Source organism: Hemicordylus capensis, chromosome 4, assembly GCF_027244095.1.
Source record: "Hemicordylus capensis ecotype Gifberg chromosome 4, rHemCap1.1.pri, whole genome shotgun sequence".
Lineage (NCBI taxonomy): Eukaryota > Metazoa > Chordata > Lepidosauria > Squamata > Cordylidae > Hemicordylus > Hemicordylus capensis.
The window spans coordinates 268,364,384-268,386,519 of NC_069660.1; the positions used below are offsets into that span (position 1 = coordinate 268,364,384).

The 22,136-nt window shown below is 43.6% G+C and overlaps 1 protein-coding gene and 1 long non-coding RNA gene across 9 annotated transcripts in view; one reads left to right on the plus strand and one right to left on the minus strand.

Annotated features, from left to right (window-relative positions):
- The first annotated feature begins 9,598 nt into the window (after positions 1-9,598).
- Positions 9,599-22,136, plus strand: part of LOC128322530 (uncharacterized) — a 60,217-nt gene continuing 47,679 nt past the window's right edge. Inside the window, exon 1 of the long non-coding RNA XR_008305760.1 lies at positions 9,599-9,686. This is a non-coding gene — a long non-coding RNA (uncharacterized LOC128322530). The remainder of the gene's footprint in view (positions 9,687-22,136) is intronic.
- Positions 17,840-22,136, minus strand: part of NCOA2 (nuclear receptor coactivator 2) — a 206,255-nt gene continuing 201,958 nt past the window's right edge. For all 8 annotated transcript variants that reach the window (XM_053243941.1, XM_053243943.1, XM_053243940.1 and 5 more), the window contains one exon: positions 17,840-21,492. In XM_053243941.1, coding sequence (XP_053099916.1) covers positions 21,481-21,492 — 12 coding nt within the window. In that variant the 3' untranslated portion in view covers positions 17,840-21,480. The remainder of the gene's footprint in view (positions 21,493-22,136) is intronic.

A 22,136-nucleotide genomic window follows, 5' to 3' on the forward strand; every position in this document is an offset into this window, starting at 1 on the left:
AATAGTCAGAACAATTATAAAGTAATGGGGAGAATCGGAATAATGAGCAAGCCAGCCCGAGTGCGTCGGGTCCTTCCCGCTCCTCCTACATTTCCAGGTACCGCACCTGCTGCGGGGCGACGGTTTCAAAAGGGTGGGGGGAGGAAAAGGGACCACTTGCAGGTTTCCAAAGCTAGCCAGCCCCTCGGCCCACTGTAGACGCTCTTCTTGGCGTGAAGTCTCGGCTCTGACAAGGCACTGAGACACGCACCAGCCGCATTCAGCATCACCTGCGGAATCAGCTTTTGCCGAAGCTGTGATCTCCTAAACACTGTTTGAAAGTTATTACTGGATTTCAGCGGAGGAAATTATCTCCAAGTGAAAGTGCTGAGGGGCTGGGGGGCAGGAGCGGACAGCCCCCCCCCCCTTTGCTGGATTGAGCCAGTTCCCATTGAACTGAATGGGATATATTCCCAGATAAACGGGCATAGGATTGCTAGTTTTGCCTGCTCCCTGGAAAAAGCCCTGCAGACTGCACACGGAGAGAAAGTCATTTTCTTCTACTACAAAGGACACACACATATTTCTATTCCACTTTTAAACAAATGTTTTCAAAGCTGTTTTTTGAGAATTGAGGGCGTAACTCCCACGTGTACTACCCAAATAAAGTCACCTCTACTGACTGAGTAAAGAGGCACTTCTTAAAGTGGCGACTCTTGTTTAGCAGGGGGAGAGGAACTCGCCCAATTCACCTCCAGCAGCACAATGGTAAACCCCTCCTGTATTCGACCAAGAGAAAACCACACAGGGCTCTGTCTGTGGACGTCAAGAGTCGAAATCGACTTGACGGCACACTTTACCTTTACTTTACAGCATCCCACTAGCGACTGTTACTGTTTTTTTTACTTTGTGCTTCTTTTTATATTGAGAGCCCTTTGGGGACAGGTAACCATCTTATTTATCATCCGTGCTAACTGGGCACCTCGTGGTTCTCTTTATTTAGTGGGGGAGAGTAACTGGCCTTCCCCACCGGAAGCAGAGTACCTCCAAGGACTGTTGGTGGTGTCTATCTTACCTTTCTTTTTAGATTGTGAGCCCTTTGGGGACAGGGAGCCATCTTATTTTTATTTATTATTTCTCTGTGTAAACCATTTTGGAAACTTTTGTTGAAGAAGGAAAGGAAAGGTTGTGTCAGCGAATGGGTGTCTACTCCGTCCTGGCGACCACAGAGCCATGTGGTTTTCTTAGTAGAATACAGGAGTGGAATATTTGTTGTTGTTATTTATTATTTACGTGTATAGTAATAAAAATAATAAAAATAAATAAAATAAAATAATATTATTTTAAATAAAAATAATAATTTAAACTGCTTTGAGAACTTTTGTTGATAAGAGGTATATAAATATTCATAGTAGTAGAAAGGACTGTACATTTGAGCAGTACTTTATTACTGCAGTAATAGTAAAGTACTGCTCAAATGTACAGTCCTCCTTTCCAACAAGGAAATATTATATGCTCTTCTTTTTAAACCTACTTTGTCTCCGTCCGCATATTTTATTTTCCTAGAGAGTTGAATACCTGGGGGGGGGGTGTAAGTGTATGCATATATATGTGTGTGTGTGTGTGTATGGAAAGTGTTGCTGGAAGTTTTTATGGATTTTGAAATTAATAAGGAACTAATGGAATTATTGGTGGTGAGCACCCTAATAAAAAATAAATTTAAACATCATATGGAGATTAATGAGCACTTTAAGGACCATTTGCCACTGTTCACAAGTGTTTCCACTTTAAATAGCCCCACACCTTAAACGTCCTGGTCACATCTGCCCATCTCTAATAGCAGATGAAGATGACAAGGCGGGTGTCGACTCGTCCACAGTCTTGTCCATTTCACCCAAATGCCGATTTCCTCCCGCTGCTGTACTCTGCTAAACTGACATCACAGGCTAAAGCCCCTTTGAAGACACGCTCCGCCCTCAAACCAAGAAAATCCAGAAAGTGATTCGGAAGAGTCCCCCCACCCCACCCCCACTGTTCTTGATCCTCCTGCGATTATAATACTGGAGATGTTCAAGATCAGAGAAAAGAAGAAGGAATAGAAGGAGCCTTGCCCCTAACATTAACCAAAGAGATTATTCAATTTTCATACAGGATGAAGAGGTGACGTGAACAAAGCGATAATCGGATGTGTATAATAACTCTGTGGAGAGCATGGTTTTTCAGCCAGAATTATACATCTGCTCACTGGGGCCACAAAAAACGCATGAAGGCTGAAATGCGATTGTAAAGCTACTTTACCGCATCGCATGCTGACCAATCGATTAAGAACTTCCCAACAAGCGCCTTTTAAAGACCGTGTCTCTGCCTTTCACACAACAGCGGGCGGGACTCATAGCTGTACCTAGGAAGCTGCCAAATACTGAGTCAGACCTCTGGTCCATCTAGCTAGTATTGTCTACACACTGAGTGGCAGCGCTGCTCTAAAGTTTCCGAGGCAGGAGAGTCCTCCCTCCCCAGACCTGTCTGGAGATGCCAGGGACTCAGGAGAGAATCTGGGACCTTCTGTAAGCAAAACAGAAGATCCGCCTCTTGGCAGGGTCCCATCCCATAAGGCCCGTGTGAAAACAAGATTGCTACTGGCTACGGGTGCTTTTAAGGGCACGGGACATTTCTTTCACCACTAACTCAATGTCCTATCTATGAGGCAGGAGACACGCCATAGTATATAATGAGATTATTTAGGTGCTAGTTTTATTGAAATGGATCCTTTTAACATTAAAATACGAGATGACTTTCCACCAAACAAGCTCTCCAGGAGCTTAAAAAAAATAAAATGATAATAATAATAATAATAATGAGTTAGATCAGACAGCCTTGTTTTTTAGCTGTCAGTAAAATTTACAAAATGGTCCCACCCGAGATCTGTACACACCACCATTGCTGCCCTGATCCCAAAATCCCTTCCCTTTGCAAAGACCGCGCAGTTGCTGTTACTGTTTTAGATTGGGCCGAGATGTCGATCACCATCTTAAGTGGCACAGCGGGGAAATGCTTGACAAGCAAGCAAAGGGTTGCTGGTTCAAATCCCCGCTGCTACTATATCGGGTAGCAGTGATAGAGGCAGATGCTGAAAGGCATCTTCTCAGACTGCAGCGGGAGGTGCCCCTCCTGTATGCTACGAAAGAAAACCGCGGGACTTGATGGTACACTTGACTTTACCTTGAGATCTTGATGGGTCTCCAACAAGAGAACCTCTGTTTAACTAGCATGTATTGAACTGTTATCAAGTCGCAGGCGTTATGTTGTACTGGCTGCTGCTTGCAGGAACGCAGAAGGAGTTTCCTCTCGTCAGAAGGAAATCCTGCCTCGAGTTCAATAGGCACGTTAACAGAATCGCAGCCTTGACCTCCCGCTGTTTGTGTATAGCGTGGAATTGTTTACTCCCCACTAATGCGACGAGGGGAAGGAGGAGGAAAGAAACCGAGGCCGGCCCCACTGCCTTCTGCCTGCGGGACTTCCTCTGCTTGCTTAGGGGCAGCCTTTGGAAGGAGCTCTGGTCTTGCGCCGAGGAGCGCTTCCGCACGCAGTGAGTTAAGCGCGGCCCACTTAGCTGCTTAGAGGCGGGGAAACGGGGAGGTGGAGCCCGAGTTAAACGCGACTCCCGCGCATTTTAAGCCAAATTTTGGGTTACCTACCCCTTAGGTTCTGGCCACTCCCGAATGGCGGCCCCGCGGCGGGTCATTCCTTCCTAACAGCCGAGCCTCGAAGCTACAAGCTGTCGCCCTTTTACGCTTGGCCCTCCCGTCACCCACACATCTTGCGCCGCACTTCTTAACGCAGTAATACCAAAGGGTTTCCTGCCGGGCCCGCCCGGCGGTGGGCGTGAAGGAGGCGACTCCTCCATTCAGGCGATACACGCGAAGGGGGTTTAAGGAAACTTCTTGTCCTCCTGCGACAGTTTGCAGGCATCAGCCGCCCCGAGAGTGGAGCTGGAGACCGACGACGTAGACCCCGGCAGGGCATCCGATCGCCTTCAGAGCCGGCCGGGCACCCGCCCGCGCTGCACTGCAGCCACACTGGAGAGGTCGCGAAAGACGGCGGAGGCGAGACCCTTTGGCTTCAGGGCTGCTGCTGCTGCTGCTGGGTAAACGCCCCTCCCACGCAAATGGCACACAACAGGAATCAACGGGGGAGAGGAGTGGGGGTTAGATTAGGGGCAGCAGCAGGGCTGTAAGACTGGAAGGGAGAGGAAAGATGCCTTTGGTGGTCTGAGGAGCGGCTTCCCGATTTCTCCCTGTCCGGGATGGGGGGAGGATCCTCCTAATTGCTGGATGTGTTTGATAAGCAGAATCTATCCAGAAGCAAACGCCAGCGACGCCGAGGAAGACACCGGCGCTTCCTTTCAGGCGTGCGCGCGTCCCTCAAGCGCATTGCTCAGTGGGTGCTTCCCAGGATCCCTGCTTATTATATTTGTCTGAGACTTGGACAGTCATTTCACGTCTTAATTCGTTTGCTTAAGCCAGGGGGTTCACAGCTTTGGGAACGACAACTCCCATCATGGGCGGGGGTCACGATGGCCTTGGCCATTGTGGCTGGTGATGATGGGAGTTGTCAGGGCCGGACTGGGGGCACTGAGAGGGCGGGGGAACTTATGTCGGGAGGGCGCCAAATTGATTGATTGATTGATTGATTGATTTGATTTTTATACCGCCCTTCTGAAATGGCTCAGGGCAGTTTACTATTTTTTGAGCAGAATGTGTGGGTTTCACCATACTTTTTGGGTTTCATTTAATAATTATTTTTTTCTGTTAACTTTTGATATCTGACTTCTGTTTTCTGTTACTTATAGGTTACTATAAATATTTCAAATGAAGTATCACTTGTAACTATGAAGAAGCACAATTCTATACTAATAAAATAGTTTGGATATATGTGTTCCTATGTAGTCCAGTTCCTGCAAGATTGTTAGAAACTGAAGTGGATGGCTTCTTAGTAGCACTACAATAGCACTGTTTTAAGTTCTCTCTTCCTACCAGTTTCCACAAGAAGCCTGCCCTCTCACCCCTCAGCCCTATACACCTACCCAAGAGAGGAAAATTATTTTCAGTTCCTAATATATATAGCCTCATAGAATTTCAAAGCATTTAAGCATATCATTGCAGAGAAATGGGGGTGAAGAGAAATGATGGCAGGGGGAGAAAATAAATAACTGGTGGAAGGGAGTGGATAACTATGTGAGACAAGGGCAGCTGGGCTACAAGAACAGCCTGTAGTGTTTGGGTTGGGGGGCAGGGTAGAAGAGGAGAGCCTCACATCATGGCCAGGTTCCCCAGCCAGGCCAACCAGCTCTGATTCCTTCCCTCTCCAAGCAGGGACTCCCCACCAGCCTTGCTCCTTTCCCATCCAGCCTTCTGAGGCAGGAGTCCGAGATGTGTGTCTATACACAACAGAAAGAAAAGACACAATTTTGATTTCAAATAGGACAGCAGAGTGTCATATATGGAGTAACCCCAATTTTGTAGAATTTAAAGACAACCAATCATTTCATGGGCAAAGGAGTTTTAAAAATGAGTTTCTTGTGAACTGATGTGCAAAACTTTGTTTTGAAGTAAGTGTACACAAATAGACTTTTGGTGGAGGAGCCTGCTACAGGCACAAAGCAAAACAAAATAGTAATGTTTAAAAGGGGAAACATGTTGAGAGAACCATTTCCTCATATTTTGCTATTTAAGCCATTTGAGAACTCTGTTGCTAAAAAAGTTGCATATCAATATTTTTAATAATGGTGGGAGGGGGAGAGAAGAAACCCCCACACAGAGACCAGATTAGAGCTAGGAACAGGAACAAAAACATCCATTTTGTAAGAGCATTCCCCCCCCCCACACCATTCTTTTCAAAGCTTTTAATACTTTTGCTTGACTAATTTTCTCACAAGAAGGTTTGCACTAGAGAAGTTTTTACATACTTTGAATTTTTTTTAAAAGCTTAACTCTCTCTCTCTCTCTCTCACACACACACACACACGCACACACACACACACTGGGACTTCTCTCACTTGTACAACACGTGCACGCGCACGCACGCATGCACACACACGGTTCCTGTGGGTGGGGGGAGAGAGAGCCAAAACGGTAGCTTGACTAAGGGGAACAAATCACACACAAAACAAACAGCAAATGGTGGTTTTTTTTAACCAAATGTGTTACTTTCCTTCTTGAACGAGACCAACACAACAGGCAGCAACTTCCTTGGCTTGGCTCAGTGTTCCATACAAATCCAAGTGGGGAGCACAAGACTCCAGGGGAGAACCAATAGGGATGGGAGAAACGTTAACCCTTTGTTTGATTACTCTCTGCTACTGCCGATCTCCATGAGTCTCTCAGCATAATTTCATTCAAAGGGAGGGAGTGCAACTGCACCCTTGCACCCTCCCTGGCAGAATGCAGAGCAGCAAACCACGGCAGTAGCAGCAGGGACGGAAGGGAAAGCCACCCGATAGAAGCAGCAGCCTGTCTGGCTGCAGAGACTCCCTGCCCTGCAAGAGAGAGGCGGGCGCCTTGGGAGGAAGGAAGCTCAGGATGAGGAGGGGGGGTGCGCAAACCTGGAGGCAGCAGGGCGCAGAGTTGAGGGGCGCACCACCAGAGAGGAAGGGGACCAGGGTTCAGGCAGGCAGAGGGCAGAGGGAGGCGCGACTGCTCACACACTCTTGTAGTCGGAAAGCAGCAGGGCGCGCATGCACACACACACGGGCTGGTACAGTGGAGGCAGGAAGGGGCTCAGGCAGGCTGAGGCGGCCGCTTACACTCTCGGAAGGCAGCAGGGCGCACACACAGGTGAGATTCCCTGGTGGCTGTGCCCTGCAAGAGAAAGACAGGCACCATGGAGGGAGGTGCTGTGAAGGCAGGAGGGCGCTCACACTCTGAGGGCAGCAGGGCGCACCGGGAAAATGCCTTGTTGCCAGGCAGGCCAGTCCGAGCCTGGGAGTTGTAGTCCAACATTATCTGCGGACATCGCCTTTCAAAGCAGTCTCTCCCACAGATCTTCTCGCTTGAGCTCTGGAGTGTGCGGAGTGCAGAAGCTGGTGGTCTAGTTCCCAGCCAACTCAACAGGGCACAGAATTTGACTTCTGTGGATGGGCTTCGCTTCGGAGGCAGAGGTGAGCTCACCTGGCCGTGAGTGAGTGGGTGACCGTTCCGACATCACTTACAAGTTCCCTCGGCAGGGACTTAAGGGCGATTCACATATGCATGTAGGTTACTAAATACATCATCATTGGCTTACTCCACTCTTCTGTAGGTGTGAGCTGTTTTAATGGAAAAAGGATTGAGCTTCTTCTAGCTTGAGCCTGGCGTTATTTCTAAAAGGCTGGGGGACATAGGAAGCTGCCCTGTTCATTGGTTCATCTAGCTCAGTATTGTCTAAACCACAGTTTCTCAACCGCCAGTCTCTGGACCACTGCCGGTCCCCAGGGGGTTGAGTGCAAGTCCTTGAGTGCAAGTCCTTTAACACCCCCTCCTTTTCAAGCATGCCAGTCCTTTAACACCCTGAAGATTAGCTCCCTGGAGCTAATCTTTAATCAGGCAGCCTGCAGGGCTCTGTCTTCCTCCGGAGTCCCAGACAGCCTTTTCGCACTTCCAGCTAATCTCTCCAGTCTCTTTGATGAGAGGAGATAGCAAGAGCGAGTGACGTCACTGGTATGCAGCCGGTGAAACACACGAGGCAGGTAGCAGGGCGAGTGAGAGGGAGTGCTTGGCTTGGCTGGAGTGCTGCATGCATAAACTCTGTTTTGAACTACTACAGAGGAGGAACAGAGGAAGGCAGGCAGGCAAAAGATAAGAAAACAAACAAAAGTAAGCAACAGTGCTGATCAAATGAAAAAAGAAGGGGAAGATAAGAAGAATGAAAGGGGTGGGGGTGAGGGGCGGACTGATCATATTCTGACTCAACAAAAGGGGATGAAGATCAAATAAAATTGGATTTTTAAAAGCAAGCATACAGGAGAGAACAAGTACAATCTGTGTGAACTGAGAAATAAAATGTCGGGGGGGGGGGATGAGGGAGATGAAGAAAGGGGTGGCTAGGGTGAGCTACTGACTTACCAAAAAGGGGATGACGCTAACATAAACTGGGATTTTAAAAAGCAAACATGCAGGCAGGAGAGAGAACTAGTGCCATGTGTGTGAACTGAAAAAATCAGTGGAAAAAAGAGATCAAGAGAAAGGGGATGGAGTGGGGGCTGGGTGTAGCAAGGTATGAAATGGTGAATAGAGGAGAGAGAAGGAGGGAAAGAAGGATGAAGAAGAGACCCACTAAAAGTCTTCCCACTCATGTGTGAGTACATAGTACTCCCCCCCCTCCCTTAAACCTCTGCCTAAAAATCATTACAGTTGTAAAAACCTGGATATATATGAATGTGTGGTATGAAGGGTTAAATCTCCCACCCCATTCCCTGTGGTTTACTTTCCTAATGTGGATGCCATATTGATGTGTAAAGTTCATTACCATAACATTACCTTTTCAAGGTAATGAGTGTTTTAGTTCTGAGTGTACTGCTTGGAGGTTCTTTGGATGATGTTTGGTTACAGACTTCCAGTATGATATGAGATGGCATGTTTTAAGCTTCCTATCAATTAAGTTGATAAGCTGGTTTTATGGTAGCAAACATGCATTGTCCCATTTGCTAAGGAGAGCAAGGGCAGTGATTACCAAATGAAGAGAGGAGGAAAGCTGGAGGGGGAGTACTGTGTGTGTAAGAGAGAGTACTATTTTAAAAGCAATATTAAATTACTATTTTTATGCATTTAAGAAGCAAGCTATTATGTATACAGGAACTTGACACAAGTTCCTGGCTGCATGTTTATATGCAAAATAGATAGATGAGGAGTAAGAAAAGACAGAATTGGAAGAATGGGGTGTAAGGTTGCAACCTATTTTTAAAATATGGTAATGTTAAATCTGGACTGGACAAATCTCAGGTGCCAGGGAGCCATGATGTCTCATCCTTTCCTCCCTCCCCCTTTTGAGCCAGAATGTCAAAAGTTAAATATTGATTAAATTCATTTTCATTAATTTCACTTTGATTTGATTGATTGATTAAGCGTTATTTTAATAACCAGCACCCTAAAAACTGACCTCGGCCCCCATGAGCCAAGTCACGGTCAGTTTTGGCCCATCAGGACATTTGAGTGGTGAACACCTGTGAATGCCTGTACTAATAGATAAACTTGAAACCCCTTTGCCAGAGGCGTAACCGGGGGGGCAGGCAGGGCACGTGCCCTAGGCGCCAGTTGCAGAGGGGTGCCAAGTGCCCCACCCCACCCCCCACAGTTGATTAAAAAAAAATTTTTTTTTTATCGTGCCCCCATGGCACACCCCCCCCCCCCCCCCACGAGCCTCCATAAGCACTTACTTTTGCATTAATTTCAGGGAGTGTTTGCTGCCGGAAAGCGTCTATTCCTCTTTCTCTTCCTCCCAGAGAGAAAGAGAAAATACAGGCTTTCGGTCAGCAAGCCTGCCCTGAAATGAGACTGAAGAGCTGGCTCTGGCAATTTCTACCTCAAGGCCACACCCCCTCTGCATGTGATATCATCATGTGACATATCACATGTAAAGGGGGTGTGGTCTAGAGCTCTAAAGAGTCCTGATACGTTCTGTGTATAGAAAGCTATTTCTATGGCTTTGTTTGAAGATCCTTTGGTGACTTTCAGGTCAGTGTAACTCAAACTTATGCATGTTTTCCTGAGAATAAATTGCACTGACTACAATATAACTTACTCTGAAGTATGTATGGGATATCTGGCCTTGTATTTCTTGTCCTTTGTGTTATGTAGAATGAGATTCCTTAATATGCACAATGTGGAAGCTAAAAACAATTTTCTGATCTATGGGCACAATGTTTGCAGAAGAATCTAGTTCTTAGGTAGTTGGGAGGTCCTAGTGCAAATTTGCCATGAGTGATTTCTTTGATTTTTGAAAGAGTTTTCTTATTAAGATGAAGAATTCTGCAAAATATGTTTTCTACTTTGAACTGTAGATTCATCTGGGTCAATTTTCACTCTGGCAATCTTATATGTTCCTATTTTTCACTTGAGTTTTTCTATGTATTAGTATTAACAAAATTTTGTATTAGTAATACTAATGTATTAGTAATACTAATGTATTAGTAATACTAATGTATTAGTAATACTAATGTATTAGTAATACTAATGTATTAGTAATACTAATGTATTAGTAATACTAATGTATTAGTATTAACAATTTTTTTGTATGTTTGATAAACCATAGAAGAGAGTCATTATCCAGAAAACTCATCACATATATTTTATATGTATGTATATTATAGTTTTCATGGCTATTTTAATTTGATCTTTTAATATGTTTTTATAGCTGTAAACTGCCTAGAGACTTTGGTAGTGGGTGGTATAAAAATATGTTAAATAAATAAAAAAATGTATGGTTACTATTTGTATTTGGAGTCACTTGAACCATTCATGGCACAGTGGGGAAGCAACTAGAGAGTAGGAGGCTGTTGGTTTGACTCCCCACTGGTGTGTTTCCCAGGATATGGGAAACTCTTATATTGGGCAGCAGCGAAATAATAATAATAATAATAATAATAATTTGATTTCTATACCGCCTTTCCAAAAATGGCTCAGGGCGGTTTACAGGGCGATATAGAAAGGTGCTGAAACACTGCACAGGAGATGGCAATGGTGAACTCCTCCTGTGTATTCTACCAAAGACAACCACGTGGCTCTGTGGTTGCCAGGAGTCAACAACACCGACTCAATGGCACAAACTTAACCTTTATGTTACAATACGTTTGCATCCTGGTTTTTGGTTGAGGTTCCAGATTGTTGTTTACTCCTGGTCTTTTTGGGGACTCCAAAAAGTTTCTATTAGCTTCTATTCTTGGAGATATTTTGGACTCCCGATTTGAGGGCAACTGTGTGAAAACAGCTCTTCAATCCAAGGTGTGTTCTTTAAGTTATTTGGTGAATGGATCATGTTGGCTCACTGTAGCTAGTTGATTCTAGTTAGGAGGATAGGTGTGAGCAGGCTGGGAATGTCTTATGTAAGGAACAGCTCCTTTTGTGAGGATCTAAGATCTCATGTGTGATCATAAAACTGCTCAGGATTACCCAGTTAAATTTCAGGCCTTACCTATGCAAAATGGAAATTGCATTAAATTCTATTTAACTTGGTTCTAAGTCAGATTCATTATAAGGAAGGTGTTGTGGCACATAACCATTTGCTATTCATGCAGTAATGAAGAGTGAAAATAATTGGCTGTATAAGTAGCGTTTGTCAGGTGCACAACTGACTTGTCCTAAGTCATGAGAATGCAGACTAAGCAGTCCCCTGGCCTGAGATTTTCCAGCATGTGATGGTTACTAGTGAGGGATCATTTTAGATTTAAAGACAGCACCTGTTATGTATTTTTCTGTTCTTTTCATTCTCTTCAACATTTATTCTCAACCCAAGGAAATTAGGCAAAGACCAAACAAAGCCCATAGTAGAAATGTGTTTATTATTAATAAAATTGCCATCTCTGGCAATTTTTAAAAAACACCTGAAAATCCATCTTTTCACCCAAGCTTTCCCAGCTTTTAAAAATTGTCTGTCTTTAATATACAGATACAGCCTTCTTCAGAAAGCAGGAATCACACCTATCAGCTATTCAGAGAGGTAGTGGAGACTGGATGTAGTCCTTACACTCGCTGATCAGCATGTTCATTGCATTCCAAATCCAGCATTGTGTATTAGTAACCCTCCTGCCGCCCCCACCCCCCAGCTGCTATCTGCCTTGATAGTGGTTAGAGTGCTGGACTAGGACCAGGGAGACCCGAGTTCAAATCCCCATCCAGCCATGAGACTTGCTGGGTGACTGTGGGCCAGTCACTTCTCTCTTAGCCTAACCTACTTCACAGGGTTGTTGTGAGGAGAAACTTAAGTATGTACACTGTTCTGGGCTCCTTGGAGGAAGAGTGGAATATAAAAAATGTGAATGTTACTGATTGCTGGCAGATAGCAGCTGGGGGGTGGGGGCGGCAGGAGGGTTGCTAAAGAGCATGCAGATGCTCTTTCCAGAGTGGCTCCATCCCCTAATGGGAATATTTTACAGTGCTCATGCATGTAGTCTCCCATTTATATACCAGCAGGGCAGACCCTGCTTAGCAAAAGGGAGTCGGGACAAGTCATGCTTGCTACCACAGGACCTGTTCTCAAGGGAGTGCATTCCATGCCAGTCTTTTGCTAATCATGGCCACTCTTCATGGAATAGGTTGAGAAGGGGTGGGCTGCCTGGCCGCTTGACTGGGAGTCCCTTGGGAGCAGGGGTTCTTCCATGAGGTGAAGTGAGGCAGTTGCCTCAGGTGGTGGATTATTGAGGTGTCAGCCAGGTGGCAAGATGTCCGCTGCTGCTGCCGCCATTACTGGAGCAGCTCTTTGAGATTGCCTGGCCTCTGCAAAGCTTGCAAGAAGCTTAGAGAGAGAAGAGGAGGCAGCTGGCAACCTTCCCTCCTCCCACGCCATTTTCAAAGTGCATAAGCATCACTTTTGAAAGCGGGCGCTGGTGGTTCCTACCAATGGTCAGATCTGACTCCAGATCTATGTTTTTATATTTTAGCTTATTATTGTAATTGTGTCATTTTGATAGTCTTGTTTTAATTTTCGTATGAACCACCCTGGGAATGTTTTAATGAAAGGTGGTATATAAATTTACCAATAAAATAAAATAAAATAAAATCTCAGTGTACAGGACTATTGCTATTCAGCCGAGAAGCACAGACATGTACTCTGTGAATGTTTGGCTCTTTCTATTTGTTCTATCTCATGTCCCAGGACTAAGCTTGAGATGTCTGTCCAGTGAATCTCTGGATGGAACACTTTTGAGAGTCATATAATTAGTTTGGTTGCTGGGTTGTATATAGCAAGAACAGAGCAAGAGAGCAGCAGGTACTCTACTCAGGGCTGTCCTTAGGGCATGGCAAGCAGGGTGACCGCCTTGGGCCCTGCTCTTTTAATCGCCCATTAGAATTAACTGGAAGGTGGCTCTGCACTGGCTGATTTGTCTGGGAGCCTGCATCCACCAGGGCTCTCTAAGGGCAGCCCTGACTCTACTTGCAAGTTCAGATCCACTGTGTTTATCTTGTTGGGGCAGAAGGACTCGAGTAGACCTAGGGCTCTGGTCAGAAATATTTTTAGGAGGGTAGTTTACTATCTCTTCCTATAGCAGAACCTCATCTTATGTTTAACTTTAAAGTTCTTTTACATTTCTTCTCAAAATAACCCTCCCCATGAAGTTTTTTGCCTGATCCACTTTCCTCACACTATAACTAAGTCTAAGCAAACAATCGGATGTTCTTTCCAGTCTTTCTCCGCTTCTACTCCCCTCTCCTTCCTCTGTCTCAGATACATTGGGGATGCCATTTCCCCATGGGGAAAGTGCTGAAAGGAACAATACTCTCAGATATCCCCATCAACCTTCCCAGTCCTAGCCATCCCTGTGGGTTTGGGTTCCAGAGAAGAAGTTCCTACAGTGCCAGAAATGGCAAGTACTCCATGGAGCTGTGTGTGCTGCCTCTGCATGGCACTGGGATGGTGGTGCACATTTGTTGGAGTTGGACATTCCAACACACAGGCTTAGCATTCACTGACCAAAGTTCTTTGCAGTGGAACGCTGGTGCTGGAGACCTGTCAGGGCTGCTGTGCATGTGGTAGGCAGCCCCGCCATGTTGCACAAGAGGTCAGTTGTGCAATGACTTAAAACAGCATCCTCATAGTTTGGTTTGGTTTGATTTCTATACCGCCCTTCCAAAAATGGCTCAGGGCAGTTTACACAGAGAAATAATAAATTTAGTGCTAATTTAGTGCTGTGGAACTGTGGGGATGCTGTTTTACGTTGTTGCACAACTGACTTCTTGAGCAACACCACGGGGCTGCCTTCCATGTGTGCAACTGGCTAGGATGTTTGTTTTTTGGAACTTTATCTTGTATTTATTTTGATTTATTGAATTAGACATTTTATATAAGCTGCCTTGAGCTTTCTTTTAAATGGAAAGGAAGGATAAAAATATCTTCAATATATACAATGTTTTAAAACTATCCTTAATGGAATCATGGCCATAAACTTAGTGGTAGGGATGTGGACGAACTGAGGTTCATGCACAGGTTCGGCACCGTGGGGGGCGGGGAGTGGCGAGCAGGATCTTTAAAAAGGAGAATAGGTCCTTACCTGCTCTCTGCTGCCCCAAGAAGTCTTCTGTGCTGCCCAAAAATATGTCCCTGAGGGTTGCACAGCTCTTAGGGATATTTGTTTGTTTGTTTGTTTGTTTGATATATTTATATCCTGCCCAAAACATGTCTCTGGGCAGCTCACAATAAAATACAAATTACAACAAAATAAAAAGAATAAAACCACAATTAAAAATTTAAAACAATGTTAAAAAATGATCAAAACAGTATCTAATTAAAAGCCTGTGTGAACAAATGTGTCTAGACAGACTTCTTTAAAGTTTTCAGAGATGGGGAGGCTCTTATTTAGGCAGGGAGTGCATTCCAGACCCTTGGGGCAGTAATGGAGAAGGCCTGTCCCTGAGTAGCCACCAGAGGAGCCACTGGGAACTGCAGACAAACCTTCCCTGATTATTTCAAGGGGTGGTTGGGTTCATAGCGAAGAAGAGGTTCTCTTAAATACCCAGGGCCTAAGCTCTTTAGGGTTTTATACTGTAGGTTATAACCAGCACCTTGTATTTTGCCCAGAAACTTATTATCAATACTGGAGTGATGTGGTCTCTCCAAGATGACTCAGAGACCAACCTGGCTGTTGCATTCTGGACCAACTGCAGTTTCTGAACTATGTACAAAGGCAGCCCCACACAGAGCACATTGCAGTAGTAAAGTCTGGAGGTCACCACGAGATGTACCATTGTTCTGAGTTCTCAAGAAACAGACACAACTGGCATCTCAGTCGAAGCTGATAGAAAGCACCTCCGGCCACTGCCTCACCCTGGGAAACCAGGGAGAGCTGTGGGTCCAGAAGCACTCCCAGACTGTGTACCTGCCTTCTGGGGAAGTGTGACCCCCATCCAGAACAGGCAGATCAAAATAAACTCCAGAGTTCTGACCTCGCAGAATAAGTACCTCCGTCTTACCTGGATTCAGTCTCAGTTTGTTATCCCTCATCCAGCCCACCACCGCTTCCAGGCAGGCATTTACAGAAGTTATACCTCCTCCTGATGATGTTGAAATGGATATATGTTTGGGTGGCACAGAGGGCTTCCCAGGGAAGGGAAGGGTGTTAAAAATTGCTGCTTCCCTACTGTACCAGTTGGTGAGAAGTTCTGTTAGGCTGCTTTCTCAGTGCACCAATGCATCCTAGCTCCGAATGTCAGCCACTGACATAGTCCTTGAGGCTCTCCGCACGAAAAGTGTGGAGAGCCAGATGGGGTTACGCGGGGAAAACGGGCCAAGCCCGCTCTCCCTGCACACGAGCACCTGCGGAGCCCTGGACAGCCAGAGCTGCCCACATGATTACTGGCTCCATCACAGAGCCAGTGGAGCCTGTGCGGAAGTCCTGGGATGCTCCGCGCGAATGCACGGGGCATCCAGGAGAGTCCCCCGAGGCCGGGAGCCTTGTTTTAGCCTCCTGGTGGGGGGGTCTCCTTGCAAGTTGCTGTGGCGTGGAGCTGCGGTGTGGCAACTCACGATTGCCAAAATGGGGTTAGCAGAGTGCTCGCTCTGCTAACCTCATTTAAGTGGGGGGGGGGCACTTAAGTGGGCTAATCACTGGGAGCTGCACAGCTCCCAGTAGTTCCCACGACTGCAGGAAAGTGGGCTGGTCTCCCATAGCCCTCTTTCCTGCAGTAGTGAGAATAGCCTCCTTGTCATTTTGGCAAGGGAGTAGCAAACGTCCTATTTAACCCTGCATAATGTCTCTTGTACTGGCAGTTTCTGGTGTCTGCCTTGTGTTTTATTTTAGACTGCAAGCTGTTTGGGCTTCTTATTTCTTTTGCTATGTAAACTGCCCTATGAACTTCTTCATGTTGTTGAAAAGTGGTTATAAAAGGTGGCCAGTGTTCTGTACAGTGCCACCTTGCTGTTAGGAAGCTGAGGGCTGCTGTGCATGTAGCCCCGAGGCTGTTGCAAAACTCCTTAAATGATGGAAGCAACAGATGTAGCACTGCCTCTGATCATGGGGGTTCCATTTAGTTATCATGGATAATGAGCCACTGATACATCTATCCTCCTTGTATTTGTGCAGCCCTATTAAAAAGCTATTAAGCATTGTGGCCATCACTGTATCTCGTGGCAGTAAATTCTCTAATTATTCATAGCATGAAGTACTTTTTAAGTCCACTATCAATTTATTATCAATTTAGGGAAACCAATAAGATGTTGTGGTCCTCTGAGCAATACCTCCTTAGAAAGGTACATCTTTCATAGGGTCTGTATACCATAGTAGATCCATTTTCCTCTACCCACTTGCAGCCTTTTTCTCCATTGCTGTAATTTATGTGTGGAAGTGTCCTATTTTTTAAGAACTGGGAAAATGATGCTGGTAGATGTTAATAAATGTAGTAATTTTATATAACTGCCCTCTAACAATTGTTCTCTGAGTAACTCACAAAGGGCTGACATAGGCAGAATGGACTAACATTTACAGAATATTTGATGGCTGGATATATGCAGGATATTTGTGTATGGACTGTTCTTAGGGTACAAATAGTCTAAATTTGCATCTCAGATGTTCTTGGGGCATCTGCTGCCACTGCTTTGATTGAATTCAAACTAAATCAAATGTCCGTTATGTTTACAAGCTTTCTCTTACCAAACATGCATAGCTTAGAAATAGAGATATAGAACTTGTAGATCCATACATATCAAAAGTGGCTAGTAATTTAAACCCTGCTATTGGCTTAAAGAAACTCTTGCATACACTTTATTTTGGATGGTACTGTTTGCTTGCTCTGCTAAAAATTCTTAAGACGCTATCATGGTTAAGGTAAATGGTAAAGTGGGTCAAGTTCTTCCACTTCTGGTTTCTTCAAGCCTTGCATTTCCTTCAACCTGGGGCTCTTTCCCCTCCACTCCCTTTAGTGCACTAAGAGTCTGTGCAGTGCGAATGGTACCTCCTCACTTTCTCTGCTACAGTCATAGTTGAAGGAACAATGGGAGGAAGTGCATGGGACAGCTGCCTAGTAACCATCCTGCCCTCACTGTTTTCCCCTCCACTTTGTGGGGCTTAGACAAATTCGTGGAGGATAAGTCTTATCAAACGGCTACTAGTCTTGATAGCTACAGACTACTTCTATGTTCAGAGGCAGGAGGCCTCTGAATACCTGTTGCAAGGGAACAAACGGCAGGAGAGGGGGAATGCCTTCATCTCTTGGTTGGGTAACTTCCCAAGGCAGTGGGCCACAGTGGGAAACAGCATGCTGGACTAGATAGGTCTTGTTCTTATTGTGCTCTGCATTAGTCACAAATGAGAGGAGGAGTGAAAGGAAATATAGAGGTGGTGGACAGGTAGGTAGTCAACTGGGTGGGCCAACAATGATTGGTAGGACAGTCATTGATCATCCAAGGGCCAGATTTGGAATGCAGGCTTCTAATGCATTCACTATATGTGCAGATGATTGCGCTTACTCTTACTTTAATTTGGGGCAGAGTTCTCTACTGGAATAACTGAAGCTTGTCAGCTCTAGAGACAGTAAAGTCAGATTGGGGACTGATACAAGATTGGGGCTTGAACTGATATCACCTGGCTTCCTCCTAGTAATATACTCCCTGGAGTGCTCCGATCCTTCCAGCACAGCTGTGAACATACATAAAGACAAGACAGAAGAAATGCTGCTATGTCTAAAGCCATGTAAAACCCGAAGGCATTAAAATTTATTAAATGATGCAATAACAGAATTCTTTATTTACAATAGCATTATTTAACATCAAATAAGCAAATAGCATCAGCAAAGCAATATTAACTTGCATAAATGTATTCAAAATTTCTCTGAATATATCTACCTTTGCATAAACTGCTCACACTAGAAATACAAACATCAATGCAGGTGAACAAAGTGATGTTCAGAGTCAACTCAGTTTTGAAAATAAATCACAACCTGAAAACACTGTAAGCTTTCTCCTGAAGAACCATAGTTTATATATTGCTTAGTTTTACCCTCGTATAATCTTTTCATATACACACACTCATACACATCTCAGATGCAACTTCATGAGGAACTGTACAAATAAAACCCACAAATGACAAAAAGGAAAAAAAATATTAAATGAGTCAATGTTTGAAGAAATGTGTCCATCATCTCTATTCAACGACTGAAAGCTAAGTGATGATGCACTTATTCCAAAATTGTACACAATTCACTATACAAATATAATACATCAGACAGCTATGTAGGAATATACAAGACTTAAAAACAGATCTAAGGCATTATGCTAGATTTTAGCATTTTGAGGTTCTTGCACATAGCTTTACCTGTAGTAAGAAACTGAAAAGATTTTGTTTTAGTCTACAAAGAAACACCAGGGAGAAAATTCTAATTAAAAACCAAAGCCACTACAGTAATTTTCTTTTGTGCAGAGAATGCTTTTGCTCTTAGGCAGCAATACTACCATACAAATACTAGAAAACTTTAAATTCACACCAACAATCAATGGCTTAAGTTGCATTTCAAAACTGATTGTGTATCTTTGGGTTTTGCAAGTAGAGCTGAACCACCCTTTTCATGTGTTAAGCCCATATGAACTCCATTTTTTAAACACAGATTAAAAATGCATTGTATAAATGGCAAAAACATTGCTTTCAATTAATATAGATCAATAGAAAGACTGGTGGGGGCAATATTTTAAAACTTTTAAGTGTTGAAAAAGATCCACTTGATTATTTAATGGTTTCACCTTACCTGAACTTGGTTGAATGGAGCTTGGTTGTGTGAAGCTATTTATATATGTGTATTTTCCCAACTGTGTGTCTTTCACACCTCATATGAGAGAACACATTATATTTCAACAACATGAAACCCAATTATTTTCTCTAGCAACTTTATTGTGTACTGAATAAGAAATACTGATTAAAAAAAGAAATTGATTTGGCATCTTTACCTTGGTTTCTAGTATGACTAACATAATCAGAAATGCCTGAACTCATTGTTCTGAACTCATTCATTTAGATATAGCTAAATGTTCTATGAACCCAAAGCAATTTGTGATAAATACTTTTAAATTAAAGTACTCCTTTTAAAATTAAGATGAAGCATCAGTAAATGATGCAGATCTACTTGAATTCGGTCCAATTTAAGATAATCTATGATTCTACTTATTTGCTTACTTTGATCTATTAAAAAAGACAGTGGAAAATAATAAAAATAATGGAAAGTAAACTAATTTTAATTTCATCTGATTTAGAAAGTTTTAAATCCTATAAATGTAGGTTAATTCTTACGTACATTTAAACTAGGCATTAAAAAAACCAACAAGAAAGTCATTTCCTCAATGTTACAGAGTTCAGGGCTGACATCTCCTTTAGATTTCCACCAGATGGCTCAGTTGTCTGAACAGCTATTTTTGAGTTTAACCAACAAAGTGGGGACTGCTAAGATGTGGCAGTTCTCCCTGTGTAATATGAGCCACTCAACAGAAACAAATGATTTGAAATGCATTCTATATATTAACATATTCTCTTCAGCACTCTGAAAGTCAGTTTCTTTGTATATTTCAACCCTCATCACAAGCATGCGAGATTTCAAGGTTACAAACCTTCCTCTCCCAAAGACATGAATGATGATCAAGATACCATAAAATGCATTGCATTTTAAACAACATCCATAATTTGAGTTCAGGTACGAAAGTGTGTGGATTATGGGGAAGAGAGAAACATGAGGTCGAAAACAATCAGTTTCCTGATATTTCAAGTCCTCAGAAACTGATGCCAGCTTATAATAAAATATTACCCCAACCGTAGCAGGCAAGAGTAAACCACTTTAAGCAGTGGCCTGCTGAATAACAGTTTCTCTAAGATTTATTAAGAAAGAATATAAACATACAAAAAAGTCAAGAATTGGCTCCTACAGTGGCTGCATATAATATAAGGTTAGATAAATGACTTTATGAGCAGAATTGCAAGGTTTAGAAAATGAAGAGTCTCAAGCCTACAAATTAGGTCTAATCAAGGCATTGTGATCCTTTACAAAACACTTTTTCCCAGGAGACACACACAGCTATGAAGATATCTAATTTAATACTGAAGTACCTCATTTGGAAATCAACTCCACAACATGTATACCTCACAAAATTATACAATTAAAACACTAAAGTTTTCAACTTAAATTATTGCTTGTTTACATAGAAACTGTATTTTATGTACCTTACAAAACTTCCTCGCCGTCCACACTGCTTCAAAAATAATCAGAACACATGATGGTTAACTCCATTGTGATATCTGCCATAGCTTAAGTCATTGTTTTCCCCAGTAAGGAGACGGGAAAATGAAGATCTATCACTTAAAATCAGATGCCTTTAGCTCTGATATTTTGTCTCAATCCTGCCACTTCCATCACCAACAGATGCACCCTCATTAAAGTTATTATTCAGCAACTAGTTATCTGTAACCTAGAACACAGGTAACAGACCTAGGGATATGATGGGGGGTTACTCATTTCTCTATCCTATAAGAAAAAAACAGAGATGGGGCAAGTGGCAGCTGGTGAAAATGGACGTTAACTTCAGTTACTTTTTAGGATGCTAAAATCAATCAAAACGGGGACTTAAATTGTGTGTTTTGACTCATGATTTGATTCAAGGTAACCAATAAGCTTTATAAACAGCCCTCTTAGGATATTTTAGCCTGTTTACAAATTTAAACCTATTCAAAACAGATGGGTTTTGTTTTCTAGCATGGTTGGTCTCTCCACTAGCTATCTTCCCCCCAAATTAGACATCTACACTCCTTATTTTGATACCCACCACTCTGGGAGTCATCCTCCCTACCTCTCAAAGTGGAGGTCATAATATAAAACCATTGATTTCCAGGCGGAACTAAATCCTTTGCACCAGACTGAGTAGCTAAGGAAAACAAAGAAAGATATCAAGATCTAAAACTAAAAACAGAACAGAATGAGAGCATGGTTGGTTTTCCTTAAATACATACATTTAAATACATTCAATCTGACACGGTTTATGAAAACTGGCTATCAACATTTACTTTGCAGGAGAGATCTAAGTTGCACTAAGGTGAATGCAGTGAACAGACTGAGCAACTGTCTGTACGCTAGCTTCAGACTGTCAAAGAGGCAGCTGCTCTTCCACCAACAACTGTTTTGATTCCACGCAGAGTGGCGTTGTTCTGTCTGCAGCACTAAATTCTACTTTCTTCGGCAGAACTGGCTGGCAGAACAGTTGGGGCAAAACCAAACACACGCAGCTCTTCAAACTGGTAAACAGTTCGAGCTGGGGAGCCCAGTCAATTGAAGAAGTGAGCAATCTTCAGGGTCAGCAATATTTCTGAAAGACCAAACAAAGACAGACTCTTAATGGCAGTACTTAACTAAACTTGCATGTATTAATCTTCTGCAAACTTCAAGTCACTGGAACCATCATCTTGTTTCTTGATCATTTATTAGCCTACTTTCCACCCGGCATGCTGTCTGTGTGTCCGTGTGTGTGTGTCCGTGTGTGTGTGAGAGAGAGAGAGAGAGAGAGAGAGAGAGAGAGAGAGAGAGAGAGAGAGTGTGTGTGTGTGTGTGTGTGTGACCTGTGCCCCTTGCTATCAACTTTGCAAAGCCTGGACCAATATAAACCAAACTGGGTACAGTTGTAGGGACACCTCAACAGCGTAGTTTGTGATGTTGTCACCCACTCTGATTCAAGATGACGGACGCGTAAACGTTTAAGGCACAAGTGGGCTAACTTGTGAACTGCCTAACTGATTTGAACCAAATTTGGTGCAGTTGTAGTGAGTGACATACAGGGACACCTCAATGGCATGGTTTGTGATGATGTCATCCACCCCAATTCAAGATGGAGGACATGTGAACATTTGAGGCTAACTTGTGAACTGCCTAACCAATTTGAGCCAAATTTGCTACAGTGTAGGGACACATAGGGATGGCTCAAGGGTGTCGTTTGTAATGTTGTCATAAACCCTG